We start from the raw sequence: 14,773 nt of genomic DNA, 5'->3' as shown, positions 1-14,773 counted from the left end.
ATGCTTCTCTGTATCGATCCGAGTAGGCTTGGTTATGTGGTCATAACGAATAGTCCAAAAATCTTCGTGGCTTATAAACACAAAGACCTTCAGAGAGCAAGCACGGCCCTCCCCTGACTGTCTTGACTCCCCGGCATAGGCTACGGACCCATCTGGAACATTGCTGATGGTGCAGAACAAGAAAAAGAGGACATGGCAAAGGCCAGCCTGGCTCCTGAAGTTTCACCTCCAAGTGACCACATCACCTTCAGTAAGGTAAAAAATAAAATCCTCTCGCAGGGCAGGAGGGCTAACTCTACATCAGTGCGCAGCCTCCTATGTTCTCTTAAACAAAAACTCTACGAGAGAAGTGCCAAGTCAGCCACCCAAAACTTACTCGGATTCCAGGTTTTCATAATGACTCAATGCCACCATCCTTATCCAGTTTCCCCGAATGGAAATCATGGCGTTATCTCTTTTAGAAATCTCACCTTTCCCAGTTACAAAAATTCATAGGAAAATTTGGAAAATATACATACCATGCAAACACACGCTTCACATGCCAGGAAACAAAAATCATCAGTCACACAACTAACTCCCCAGGTGTAACACTGATAACCCATCCACATATGTCCTTCTGGTCTCCTTATCATATGCATTGATCTGTTATCGCTACAGGGAGATATATACATATTTATTTTTCAATAAGAATGATTTCATACCATACACACAGCTCTGTGGCTATCAAAATCTATCCAGATAACTTCAATATTTTCTTTTCTTCCTTTTTGAAAAATAGCATGGTAATGACTTGCACATTTAAGTATCCCGCTCTGACCTCTCTCCTGAGTCTCAGATTTCTAAATAAACCTACATAATAGGAAATTTCCTACTACTATATTCCCTACATAGTAGAAAATTCCATTTGCACTGTTCATATGCATCTTAGACGTAAAATGCCTCCAACTAAACTCTTGATTCACCCTGAAAGCCTGCTCCTCACCCAGTCTTTTCAATTTCTGTGCAAAGCATCCATGTCCTGGGGCGCTTGCGTGGCTCAGTGGGTTGAAGCCTCTGCCTTCCGCTCGGGGTCATGATCCCAGGGTCCTGGGATCGAGCCCCGCATTGGGCTCTCTGCTCAGCGGGGAGCCTGCTTCCCTTCCTCTCTCTCTGCCTGCCTCTCTGCCTACTTGTGATCTCTGTCAAATAAATGAAAAATAAAATCTTAAAAAAAAGCATCCCTGTCTACCCAGAACTCCCACCCCGGAGACACAGTGATTTGTCTTTTTCTCCCACTGTTCCTGGACCACATCTAACCCATCTGCTCAATCTCCAAGCTGCATCTCTGACCTGACAGCCCTCTCCCCTGAAGACCCAGCTGCCACCACCACCGTCCCCTAGAACCTGACTCCTTGTTCCCACCCTCTGCTTCTCTGTGGGCAAGCCAGAGCGCACTTTTAAACAAAAGTCAATTGCATCACGCTTCTGTTCCAGAAACCTTCCCACGGCACTGGGAGTAATACTTAAACTCTCCCCACGACTTGGAAGGATTTGGTTGCTGCCTACTTTTCCCTCACCTCTCCCACTCTCCCATCACCTGCTCTACTCCAGACACACGGGCTCTTTCTTTGCTTCCAGCGCACCAGATTTCCTCTTACTCCAGCCACGGCCCTCGCTGACTCCCCCGCCCAGTCCCGGTCCCCGTCACTGAGCCACTCGGGGAGGCCTCCCTTGTCCATTCTTTTGAGGTAGCCACACTCTCCACACGGCTCTTGAGCATTCTCTGCGTAGCACTCATTTTACCTGTATTTCCTTATTTCTTTCCTGCTTTACTTTATGATCTTGCCACTGGAAAATAACCTCTTTTTTTTTTTTTAATTAAAGGTTTATTTATTTTATTCAGAGAGAGAGCAAGTGCGTGAGAGGGGGTGGGGCAGAGGAGAGGGAGAGAGAATGTCAAGCAGACTCCGCGCTGAGCGCAGGACTGATGCAAGGCTCGATCTCATGACCCTGAGATCACAACCCAGGCCGAAATCAAGAGTCCAAGAGTCGGTCGCTGTACCGACTGAGCCACCCAGGCACCCCTGGAGAATGACTTCTTGTAGAACAAGAACCTTGTCTGTCTTGTTTGTGGCCCTATCCATGACCCTTAAAACACTGCCAGGCACAGAGCAGGCTATAGTCAAGGTGCATGACATGAGCTAATGAGTAATTATTTAGGTGCTTCTCAAGTCCAGTTGGTTTCCTTTGAAGTATCTGGGGACACAGTCCCCTCTCAGTCCCTTCTTGTGACCAGAGCCTAATCCCAGACCTCATCACCTCACCATGGGGATGACTGCAGCTCCCTCCAGATCCATCTCACCGAGCTCCCTCTACCCTACCCATTCTGCTCCTGGTTGGCCAGTTCACCTCCCCATTACACCAGTTTCCTCTGTCACTCCCTTCCCCGTGCCTCCGGGCCTGGCTGAACCCCTCCAGCGCTGGTGGAATTCCTCCATCCTACCCAGGGTTCTGTCAACACTCTAGCCCTGCTCCCCACCCAGCCACAAAAACTCCATCTCCTGTGTTCTCTTATGTCAAGCTGCTCACTCCTGCTGAATTCTGGGGAACAGATGCTGGTTGCTATTTTTTCCTTCCTCACGCTGCCTAGAGAAAGTTAAAGACAATAAAAAAAAAACTCGTGTGAGTTGAACAAAGTGATTGGCGAGAGAGCCACACACAACAGGTAAAGTGGAAATCCCCTGTCAAGGGATAGCGTGAGAGCAGGCAGCGATGTGGAACAAAAGAAGGCAATACTAGTAGGTCAAGCAACCCAGGGAGGACCTCAACAGGGAGGTGACAATCTTGTTTCTGCAGAGAACAGATGACCGCCACTGCCTTGAAACATGTCTGTGAACTCGCCGGAGAAGGTACATTTCTGGTGGACTTTGAGCCTGATGTTTTCTGCAAGCAGAAGGGAAAGCAGACGGTCATGCTGGTGCAAATCCCTGCTGGGTGATAAGCACCCGGTAGGCAGCTCTGGTTGGACTCCCCAGGGACCTGGGACCCCAGGGGGAGGGTCTATTGTCTTGGTGAGAGCTCAACTTCTCTTGAGTTCTCAAGGACAGCGCCAAGAACTCAAGGCAGACAGCTCAAACACTTCTACCACAGAAGGGGTTTTCTGGGTGCGGAATGCTGCCCTGTGCCTTGTGCCCTGTGTCGCAGCAAGGCAAAGTGATGATTTGGAGGACAGACCTGCTATCTATGGCCATTCTTCCCATTTTTTCTCACGGGAGGTCTGGTGCCCCAAGGGATTATATCTCCCTGTTCAAACAGGGGGGAATCCAGCCCAACCGTGCAGACCTACCCATGCCAGAGAAGCCACACACTTCTTAGCAAACACCATACCCTCTTTTGCTAATCTACCTACTTTTTCTAATCAAAAGTCCAGGCAATGAGGCAGACTCTTTATTCTATGTTTTAAAAACCATATTACTGGGGCACCTGGGTGGCTCAGTTGGCTAAGGGTCTGCCTTCAGCTCAGGTCATGATCCCGGGGTCTTGGGATCGAGCCCCATGTCCGGATTCCTGCTCAGTGGGGAGTCTGCTTCTCCCTCTCCCTCGGCCCCTAACCCTGCTCATGCCCTCCCTGTCTCTCAAATAAATTTTTAAAAGTAAGATCTTTAACAAATGACATATTACTTAAAAATAAACATGTTATCAACTCAACTCCTTATCTCAGGTCAAATGCAAATCATCAGATGGAGAAAAAAAATTTTTTTTTTAATTTCCTGGCTTTTCCAGGAAATGAATAATGTGACTATAATGTCAGGAATGATTGAAAAAAGCATGACCAGACTGTACACATGTAAATACCTGCTGTTGATTGTTTCTTTTTTCTTTTATTAAAAAAGATTTTATTTATTTGACAGACGGAGATCACAAGTAGGCAGAGAGGCAGGCAGAGAGAGAGGGGGAAGTAGGTTCCCCGCTGAGCAGAGAGCCCAAAGTGGGGCTCGATCCCAGGACCCTGAGATCATGACCTAAGCCGAAGGCAGAGGCTTTAACCCACTGAGCCACCCAGGCACCCCTCATTGGTTGTTTCTTACAACGTCACCCAAGAAGGGCCATGCAGTCTATTCTGATAGAGCGGTCTTCCTGAAATCATCTTCGGAGCTCTTCTCGGCAACTGCTTTCACAGTTACTCGAAGAGGCCTTTAAAAAACAGCTCCGTGATTCTACAGTCATATCTTTCTATTAACTCGTACTGAGATTATCTAATTTCGCAGACCGGATCAAATGCTAATGACTTTGGCTCAAGCCAGAAACCACACAATATATCATTTACGGACGTGTGCCCACGTGCGCGCACACACATACACACACTAAAAGTACAACTTGGTGGTAGTGCTGGCCTCTGGAGAAGCAAAAGAAAGAACAGGATGGGAGAGCAGAATACGGGGCCTTCAGATTTATCTGTAATGTCCTTTTTTTTTTTTTTTTTTCCATTTACAAATATCTAAGACAAAAGTCACAAATGTTGGGACACCTGGGAGGCTCAGTCAGTTAAGTGCCCGCCACCTGGTCTTACTCAGCTCAGGTTGTGATCTCAGGGTTATGAGACAGAGCCCCGAATGGAGCTTACTTTTAAAAAAAAAAAAAAGTGGGGGCACCTGGGTGGCTCAGTGGGTTAAGCCTCTGCCTTCGGCACAAGTTACGGTCTCAGGGTCCTGGGATCGAGTCCCACATCGGGCTCCCTGCTAAGCAGGGAGGCTGCTTCCCACTCTCTCTCTGCCCGCCTCTCTGCCTACTTGTGTTCTCTCTCTCTCTCTCTCCCCTTCTGCCAAATAAATAAATAAAATCTTTTTTTTTTAAGTGACCAAAAGTTCACATTTGTTCATTCCGTTCATCAGGCCCTCGGGTACTTGCCATGTTACCATCTCTCTAAATTTGCTACATTTTTGAAACTTTCCAAGTAAGGCAAAAAGCAGATTCTCCATCAAGGGAAAAAGATTTCATGCCACTGAGCTTATTTTTTAGAATAAATGTACTCTAAACTTTGAGAGCAATTCTTAAAGGACCTCCAAGAATGTTCTGGATGTATTCTGAGAATAAGTAGCACGAAGCCAAAATGACCACTTTAAAAGCACAATGCCCCGAAGGGCAAGGCTAAGAGGCAAAGGAAGTCTCCCTCCTTCCCGGTCCATAATCTTGGGTCGATGTCCTTGTTCCTTGCAGGCAAGGCCACAACTTCCATGACCTGCTTAGAACAGAGTAAGGCTCATTAGCTGGAGAGCATTCATGAATACCACCTCAAACTTATGAGCCTAGGATTTGCAAAGTCTCCCAACAAACTCATCCATGCACCAGAAAGTCAACAGATGGAAGAAAGAAGTTGATTACAGTTCTGCATTTCTTGATCTAGTTCCAGTCTAGCCTGAATACCATTAGGTAACCTGTTCCCTATTTTTTATCTTTGACCTCTTGCATAGGAAGTACAATAAATTTTATCCTTTGGATGATAAGGGCACTCGTGAAGCCTCTCGAGGTTTCTGAGCAGAGCGACACTAACATGTTGTATAAACATAAAGTCAATCCCAGAGCCAGAGGGAGCCAAAAAAGTGCGGAAGAAGGTCAGTCTATGTACACCCGGATCCAAGAGGAAACACAGTGAATGACGTCATCTGGATCTTATTTGTGATAGAAAGGGATTCTGATTCCCTACCTGCCATATCACCTCAAAGAGCAAGAGTTTATGAAAGGACAGGTAGATTAGATTAGATTGTGACGGTACAAAGTGAGTGAAAGTGTGACAACTAGAATCTAAAAGAGAATGAAGAAAGTTAAGTTGCTAGAACAATCTACCTTTATCATTAACCTACCCATTCAATGAATAAAGGAAGAAACCAAGGAAGATGGAGGTTACCACCATCTTTAGTTGTCTATCAGGCAAAAGAAGGAGAAATGTATGACCATTTTAATCCCTGAAGCAGGACTTCATAGGTCACACAGGGATCTGGCAGAGAAGCTAAACAGGGAGAAGTGAGAGACACTGAAGGGCAGGGGTCAAGCTTGCAAATAAAGATTTAAAAGAATGATAAAACCCACCAGGGGTGTGAATGTGAGGAAATGATCAGTCTTGGGCTAGGCTGCTGGGGAAGCAGAAGTAACTGTAACTTTCCTGGGAGACAATTTGTCCATGTGTATCAAAAGCTTAAAGAAAGTTTCTTTCCTTTGACAAGGCAAGGCCACTCCCAGAATTTCTAAGGTAGCACTAACACATCAAGATGTATGTTTAAGACATTCCATCAACCTCTGTCTGTTACTGCGAAAAACTAGAAACTCTCTTGAGGTACAATAGCAGAAAATGAATTCAATAAATCATTGTCTATGCAGTCAGAGCAGTTTTACAGGGCCTTATGCAAATGATAGCGTAGATCTATACTGACTGACATAGAGAGTTGTTCAAGGTATTTTAAAATTAAAAAAAAAAAAAAAAAAAAAAGCCCTAAAGCAGCATGCACAATATGATCTTATTTTTGTAAAAAAAAAAAAAAAAAAGGGAGGATATACATGCAAAGGTTAGCAGCTGTGATTTATGGGTGGTCGACATTTTTGCTTACTTGTTTCCTATTTCTGATGTTGAACATGGATGAAAAGAACAGAGGGCAGGGGAAGCTCTGTTTCTGCCACCCCTAATCCTGCTTTTTTGGTCCTGTGTCTGATCTGAATGCACTAAGACACAACATCCTATGCCAACTTTATCAATTTGTTTGATTTCACCAAACACAGGCGTACAGATGCCTTTATATGTACTTTCAGAAATTTCAGCCTGTTTTTAGTCTGTGTGTCCCCAAGTTGTCCAAACAGCCAACTGTACCATTACAGAGCAAACTCCAGAAGCAGAAGGACCACACTTGCCACAACTGTATAAATGTGTGCATTTCCCTAGACCCTAGAGAACACTCGTGGCTGCCGGTTACTAATAAATTTGACTAGACACTTGTGGGAACCAGCAAAGTACATTCTGTTGCAAAACATAATAAGCTCCTGATCGTTTGCTACTGAAAAGAACTAAGGGCTCCCATTTCTTAGCCTTCTTTGGCAAGAAGTCTGAGCATCACATCCCTGCCTCCTCGCAATCCCTGTTAAACAAGAGGACAGGAAGACGGGGAGCTCGTCACGTGTCCCCATTCCAGCACTAGCTCTGTCTGGGGCACTGAGATGGGAGACCCGGGTCCCTGGAGCTCTACCTCTTCCCCCAGGTGATGCAATTATATTTGCTTTCCACAGGTAACCACATGATGTAATTATACATCTATGTTCCATGGAGAAGTAAACGGTTGCTCGGCAAATGCATGTGAATTGTCAGAACTAAGAGAACTCCAAAGGAAGGACATGTCACCCTGGCAGAAGGTTCTTTCATTTGCCCTTGACGCCCAAAGTTCAAGGAGCTGTCCCAAGAATGGAAGAAAGCAATTCGGAAAGTGAGGACCAGAATCCTGAGTTTGATTGCCTAAAGCCTCGTGTGTTGGCCATTGGTCTAGAACGTGTCTGACAAATCAAGCAGTTCCAGAAAACACCAAGACCCCCACTCTGTCCTCATTACTAACGAACAGCACTGCTTCCCTGTTGATGTGCATTTAAACATAGATTTCTACACCTAGGCTATCTTCACAGACGAAAAGGCCTACATATAATTCTCAGGGAGATCTCTATACCTTCATCTTGTTCTGGTCCTTATGCCCAAAATCACTGGGATTCTTGAATGCAATGTTTTCCCGGTTCCTTGTTTTTATCTTCCATTAAATAATGGCAATTATTTTGTCCCTTTTCTACAACAGTGCAATGTAGATGGATAAAGTTATTAGCACAATGCTTGGCACATAGCAAGCAGTGAGTAAACATTTCTTATTCTATTATTATCTTACAATAAAACGGAGATGACAGCATGGGATAGAGATTAAAGGAGAGGATTTTGAAGCCAGGCTGCTGCATTTGAGCCCCAGCTCTGCCCTTCATTAGCTATTTTGTGACTTTGGACAATTTTTAGGACTTCTCTGTACTCAGTTTCTCCGTGCGTAAAATGGAGGTAATAATTATTCACAATTCATGGGGTCAATGAATCATAACGTGCCAAGATTTAAGTTGCCATACAGTAGCCATGTCGTAAGTATAAGCTGTTACTATTTCATCCTTTCCATCCCGAGTGTCCAGGAGATCCTTTATGTTAAGGATTTTATTTATTTATTTGACAGACAGAGGTCACGAGTAGGCAGAGAGGCAGGCAGAGAGAGAGAAGGAAGCAGGCTCTCCTCAGAGCAGAGAGCCCGATGCGGGGCTCGATCCCAGGACCCTGGGATCATGACCTGAGCTGAAGGCAGAGGCTTTAACCCACTGAGCCACCCAGGTGCCCCTTATTTTGCTTTAATACATGCCAGATTCTATTATCTCTTCTGTGTGTGAAAGAAAACCAGATTTCACTTAATGAATTTTCAAAATATTCATAATAATTTTTATAATCTATGGAAGCACTAAATGCCAGGAAAGAAGAAGGGTAGTTGATAAGACTTGGTGCTCATACATGGACTGTATTATGACATTTAAGGCAGCAGTGTTTGAAATCCCAAATACAAACATTACCGTGAATTTCTTAACTCAAACGAGTCCTTCTTTTGGGCACAGGAATTTAGCCACAATTATATAGAAAGGAAGATGAGCATGTGACACTTATGCAAAATTAAATTTTACTTCCCCAGCTCAGATCTTTTCCCTGTATCTCCCTGAGACACGGGTTCTAGAGAAACGTTTAACTGTAACGAGTTATACGATTGCATCATACAATTTTACTCTGTACTCAAAACAAAACAGAAAGACCTATAGGATGGGACTCTCTACTAACATGTGGATTTCCAAAATATGGGAATTTAGGTTTCATCAGAGCCTGGGAGAGCCACGGCAATCGTGGTGATTGGGGACTAGTGGGCGTTCCCAGGTTCCTACTTTGCTTTGGCCCTGCCCCTAAACTGAGCAATGTAGCTTACAGGAAACCACAGAATTTGGGAGCAGTGGGGGACACTCGTTTCCCACTGTGAGTTAGTCTGCTCACTCTTTCCTGAGGTTGGTGCAGGCAAAACTGAGCTCTTTACAGATAAAAATTTTAATACATCAGATTTGAATATTTCCATAACAAGGAGCATGCTGATTTTATTCCCCTCCCCAACAAACATTTTTCAAGGGATAGTTCATCTCATTCTGAATAGAAAGGTGAAAAAATAGGGACTTCTAATAGGAACCCATGCTAAATGTAGTGAGGGCCATATTTCAACACTGAGGAGGCATGCAAGCGAAAACATTCTCTTTTCCAACTGCAAAATTGCAAAATGTCACATTGGTGGTTTAAAAAACCGATCAGAGCACAGAAAAGTTTGTCAGGGCTGCTAACGAGATGCCAGTTATTTTAAAAAAGTAATTCCCTGCTTGGTTTTATGGGGAATTATCACGGCTCATGCATCCAGATAGCACATGTGCCCGATTAAGAGCACAGTTTCTGGAGTAGTTGGTAATCTCTACTACTGTTGCCTGGGTGGCCTTGACCAAGTCACATGGCTTTTTGCAAACTGCCTCTCCAGGCTTCATTGTCTTCCTGTATGAGCTTTCATGTGCATCTCCCAGAATTTTTGTAAGGATTTAGTGGCGTAATCCATGAAGCACATCACAGTGTCTGGGACAGAGTAAGGGATCAATAAAGGGAGAGTTTTTATATGATACTAATACTAGGTATGTCCTTACCAACCCTCTCCTTTGCACAATACTTTCTGCTAAGCTCCTTAGTATAACTCACCTGATACTCAAATGCTTCAAAAGGCAAAGCAGACCCTCCCCACCCCCCAAGGAATATCCAATTCTTTTCCTTGCCTGAGGATTAGGGAACCTTCTCTACTTCACTTGAATGGGGCTCTTCTTGTTCAAATTGTATCACACACCCTGTTCCACTGGGTGTGTCCGGTGAGCTCAGCACCGGGATGGAAGTCATATGAGGGAAAACACCCACTCCAGCAGCTCCAACCTGTCACTGGCAACGGCAGACCCAGCCCAAAGTGCTCTCCAACGCCAGCTTCCTCTCCTACCCTTCTCCCCTCGGCTTTCAAAAATGACAATGTTAGAGACATTGATGAAGCTGATGACAATGTCAATGGTGACAACTGACATTTAACACTTACTCTGAGCCACGCACTACAGACACTGTGTAGACATTATTATTTCACTCAACCTTCCCAACGGTCATAAGAAGTAGGTCCTATGATTATCCCCTTTGACATATAAAGAAACCAAAGTTTAGAGACATTAAATAACAGGCCTGGGGTCACACGGTGTATAGCAGGAGGCAACTCTGCAAGCAGGCCGGAGACCAGCTGAGACCTTTATTCTTAACCCCGAGGCCATGTCCAACCCCATGGCTGCATTCGAGTGTGTATAGCATTAGCGCAGGCCCTGCTGTTCCGCCCAGATCAGCTCCACCAAACTCCACAGTTTCCAACATCTTTCTGTTCCAGCCACGCCTCCCGACCTAAAATTCACAGGACAGAGGAGCTACAGCTGTGCAAGTGGGCCACCCATTACTAACTACACTTGGGTTTCCATACTCACCAAATGAATTCATCGCCCTTTGTGGTTTGCAACAGCCATGAACCGTAATGCAAAAACAAAACAAAACAAAAACAAACAAACAAACATCCCCATAGGCAGAGATTCCTGAGGACTTCATGCCTCTTAACTAGTACCTTTAGTACTCTAACATTAATATACGAGGCACATTAATAATTAAATTCATTTTAAAGATGAAGAAATATGCACCAAGAATGCTTTGCCCACAGCCACCCAGCAGGTGGACATCCACCAGCAATGAAGCCCAATGGGCCCTGGGGAGGTCCTTACTGCCTATTGGGGGCGTCTAATGCCTTGTGGCTGCAACTTCCCCACACGCACTTCTTACACACGTACTGTCCAACTACCCTCTTGCCGGCTCAGCTAAAAGAGGAATAACAAGTCCTAGAGCCCTCAGGGCACCGTACAATAATAAGTTGACCCTTCAGGTCCTTGGTTCATGTTATCTTTTCACCGGACAATCTCAATTTCTCAGGGCAAGACAAAAAGGTCCCCCAATACTTGTCAGCAGTTCTCAGCTGAGGGACTGCAGCTGCGCCACCTCGGCGAGAACTTGGAGCTGCAAACGTGCTCGCATTGAGTGGCGCGACTTGGATTATGCCTCGGACGCGGAGCGGATTCACTGTCCTTCGCTCTTTGCCAGAGTGCTGGAAATGCACAAAATGCCAGCCACAGGCCATTCCTTTTTGTTTATTTAAATGGAGAATTTTTAAAAAATCACTTTTTCCACTTCACGGCTCCTTTGGACCAGGGCATAAAAATAGCGAAGTCAACAGGAGCCAAACTTCTTCGGGGCGGGGGGGGGGGGGGGGAGGGGGCTGCGGTGGTGGTGGTGAAAAGCCCGGCTCAGAACAGCCGAAGTCCTCCAGCCGCTGCCTGGAAACTCAACTCTCATTGCAACCGCTTCTCCACTTGCCCCATCTCCCAGCGGCCTCCAAGGCCCGCGCAGTTGAACAGCGCCGAGCCCAGCAACAGCTCACCCCGCGCCCTTCACCCTGCCCGGAGCGGCCACCTGTGCGAGGCGGGGTCGGCGAGGGAGGTGGCCCCGAGGGCTCGCTCAGGGAAGGGACGCTGGTGGCCGGGACACCCGGGAGGGCTGGAATCGTCCGGGAGGCGCGCGGGCGGGGGGCGGCGCGCGCGGAGACTGTCGCGCGCTCAGCGGCCCCAGCGCGGCCGCCTCGCCGGGGGGGCAGGGGGCGCTCCGGGGGGTCTCAGGTGCAGCCCACCTTGGCGTCCCCGGGACTCGGTCCCCGCTCGGTCCGCCGGGGCGGCGCGGCGGCACAGCGGGGCGCGTCTTACCTGTTGATCTTGAGCGCGAACGCGCGCCGCTCTGCGCCCGGCAGCGTGGCCATGGCCCGCGCGCGGCTGGTCGGCCTCTAGGGGCGCGGGGCGCGGACGGCGGGGGCCCGGCGCGCCGCGGAGCCGCTGCAGCGCACGCCGAGCGGGACGCGAGCCTCATCTGTCAGTCGGCGCTGGAAACTTCCGCATTTCCACCTTCGGCGCTGCGGTCACCGCGGGGGGGAGGGCCCAGCCTCGGAGCGGCGGCCGCGAGCCCGGCCAGCCCCCCGGCGCCCGGCCCGGCACGCAACGAGCGGCGGGCGAGAGGGTGTGGACACGCCGCGGGACTGCCCTCCGGATGCTCCGACCGACGGCGCGCTCCGGCCGGGGCCCTGACCTCGGGCAGAAGCGAGCGCGGGCGGAGGGCCCCGCGACCCCGGGCCAGGCCGGAAACTCCACCTGCCCGGAGCCGCCGGACCGCCAGCGCGGGTGGGCACGAGGGGCAACGTGCTGGGCGCCCGCGCCGCGCCCTCGGCCCGGCTGCCGGCTCGGGAGGCCAGCCCTGCGCGTCTCGGGGCTGGGCCTTCGGAAGGGTCCGCTCCAAGCCTGGGGGGCGCGGCGGGGGGGGGGGGGGGGTCGGGGCGGGGGGAAGAGGCAGATTTGAAAACAAAAACCAACCAACCAGCCTACAAATCAACTTCTCCAAAAGATGGGTCCCGCAACCTTCCTGGGGCACTTGATGTAAATATAATGAATCCAGCCAAGGAATAAACATTGTAAGTCATTCCCTAACACCCCCTTCAATTTTTTTTTCTTTTTTCTTTCTTTCTTCTCCCCCCCCCCCCCCAACAGAAGGATAAATGCCTTTCTCTGGGAAAAACCTGCACGCCTCTTTCCTGTCGTTCAAGAATATGCTGCGGCCCTGTTTATTGCGCTTTCAGACTGAGAAGTCTGCTAAGAGGCCAGACCCAACTCAAGAAAAATCAGAAAAGTCCCAGTGCTCACCAGAGTGGGAAAGTAAATGTTTATTTCAAGTTACTGGTTTGCTATAATAGAGCACTCTCTAAATTCTGCCTCTGTTTGGCAACTTGCCCTTTTTAAAAAATACTAAAGCAAGATATTTTTGGTTCAGAGCTACACTGCTGCCCAGGGTGACTGCTGACCATTGGAACAGATGTCGTCTGAATTCAGGTGTGCTATGTAAAATGCACGTCAGATTTTGAAGACAGTGTAGAAAAAATAATGCAAAAATATCCTGTTAGTGATTTTTTTTACATTAATTGAATGTTCAAATAATAGTTTTGATATTAGGCAAACAAAATATTAAAATTATTTTCACCTGTTTGTTTTTCCTTCTTTAAAATGTGGCTTGCGTGAAAGAATGTTTAAATTACACGTGTAGCTCACATATGACAGCCACACGTATGTGTGTGGTTGTCGTTGGCAACCTAATATATTAGTAAAACACCTGAGGACTGAATTGAGTCTCTTCTTGATCACCTTCCTTTTCTCCAGTTTTGGATGACTCTGTTAGATTAGTAATTCCTCAGAGCAGGTCAGGTGACATTTCCCTGTAAATATCAATGCCTGTGGGGCACCTGGGTGGCTCAGTCAGTGAAGTAAGCATCTGCCTTGGGATCAGGTCCTGATCTCAGGGTCCTGGGATCAAGCCGGGCATCAGGCTCCCTGCTCAGTGGAGAGCCTGCTTCTCCCTCCCCCTGCCACTCTGCCTACTTTTGCTTTCCCTCTCTCTCTTTTCCCTGTCAAATAAATAAAATCTTTTAAAAATGTTTTAAAAAATAAATGCCTTTAAGCACATAAGACAGAGTTCTTCAGTCCAATGTTATTATATAGGCTATGAAAAAAGATCCAAAGAAAAGAAAGCTTTTTGTAATGTGGAGTTTCTGGCTTTCAAAAATTCTGAGTTTATTTACTGCACTGGGAGCTGTAAGCCAACATTTAGATCTAGAGATGCTGAGAGAACAATTCTGTAATGACTTCTCGAACTGGGAGCAAATGGGTGATTTGTGGCCAATTCTTCACACCAGAATCTTGAGTCTGCTGTGTACCAGGTTGGCCTTTCATATGGTTTCTCGGAGTTTCTAAATGTTCGTGACACAGGCGTGCCTACACAGCCAAAATATTCTGGTTTCCACATAAACACAAATAAAATGTAATGAGAGTATCTCAAGTTTTCAGAATTTGCAATCAAGGAAAACTTTTTCTGGAGGGGGTGGGTAGGTAAGGGGGAAGGAACCATAAAACCTTCCACCTTACACGCATCAGACTCCATACAACTTGGGATTGGATACCTAATTAGGTTAGGCCAGGGGCGCCTGGGTGGCTCAGTGGGTTAAAGCCTCTGCCTTTGGCTCAGGTCCCTTGCTCTCTCTCTCTGCCTGCCTCTCTGCCTACTTGTGATCTCTGTCTGTCAAATAAATAAAATCTTAAAAAAAAAAAAAGAAAGAAAGAAAGAAAGAAAGATCAGGCCAGCATTACACTCCATGCTGTCCATTCTCGGATGGTTAGAAATGACTCCAAATTTCAATAGCCTTTTAACAATTCACTGTGAGTATGTTTTCCACTAATTTAGTCAGATGCCTATTTTAAAAATGTATCTGCTCTGGGATACATTCACAGATCACAGATCACTAGCTAAAGCCCTGGCTTCTCACTATTTCTTTAGTTCCCTGTCGTTGGGTGTCTCTCTTGGCATCCCCCTCTGTCCAAAATGCACTCTAGAAAGCCGCCTTCTTTCCACAAGTAGGACCTCTCATGGCCTTCCTCTTCCTCTGCATCTCTATGTCATCGCTTTTGTTTTCATCTTCATAAAATTCCTCCCTTGACATTTTTTTTTTTTTTTTTAAGA

General features: G+C 47.0%; 1 protein-coding gene across 2 annotated transcripts in view; it reads right to left on the bottom strand.

Annotated features, from left to right (window-relative positions):
- DOCK8 (dedicator of cytokinesis 8) overlaps nucleotides 1-12,197 on the bottom strand; it is a 209,058-nt gene extending 196,861 nt beyond the window's left edge. For both annotated transcript variants that reach the window (XM_059142619.1, XM_059142620.1), the window contains exon 1: nucleotides 11,926-12,197. In XM_059142619.1, the coding sequence (XP_058998602.1) occupies nucleotides 11,926-11,978 (53 nt within the window). In that variant the 5' untranslated portion in view covers nucleotides 11,979-12,197. The remainder of the gene's footprint in view (nucleotides 1-11,925) is intronic.
- Between the last annotated feature and the right edge of the window lie 2,576 nt (nucleotides 12,198-14,773).

This window comes from Mustela lutreola, chromosome 12 (genome assembly GCF_030435805.1).
Source record: "Mustela lutreola isolate mMusLut2 chromosome 12, mMusLut2.pri, whole genome shotgun sequence".
Lineage (NCBI taxonomy): Eukaryota > Metazoa > Chordata > Mammalia > Carnivora > Mustelidae > Mustela > Mustela lutreola.
The sequence above is the reverse complement of the archived record's forward strand: the minus strand, read 5'-3'. Positions and strand labels throughout refer to the sequence as shown.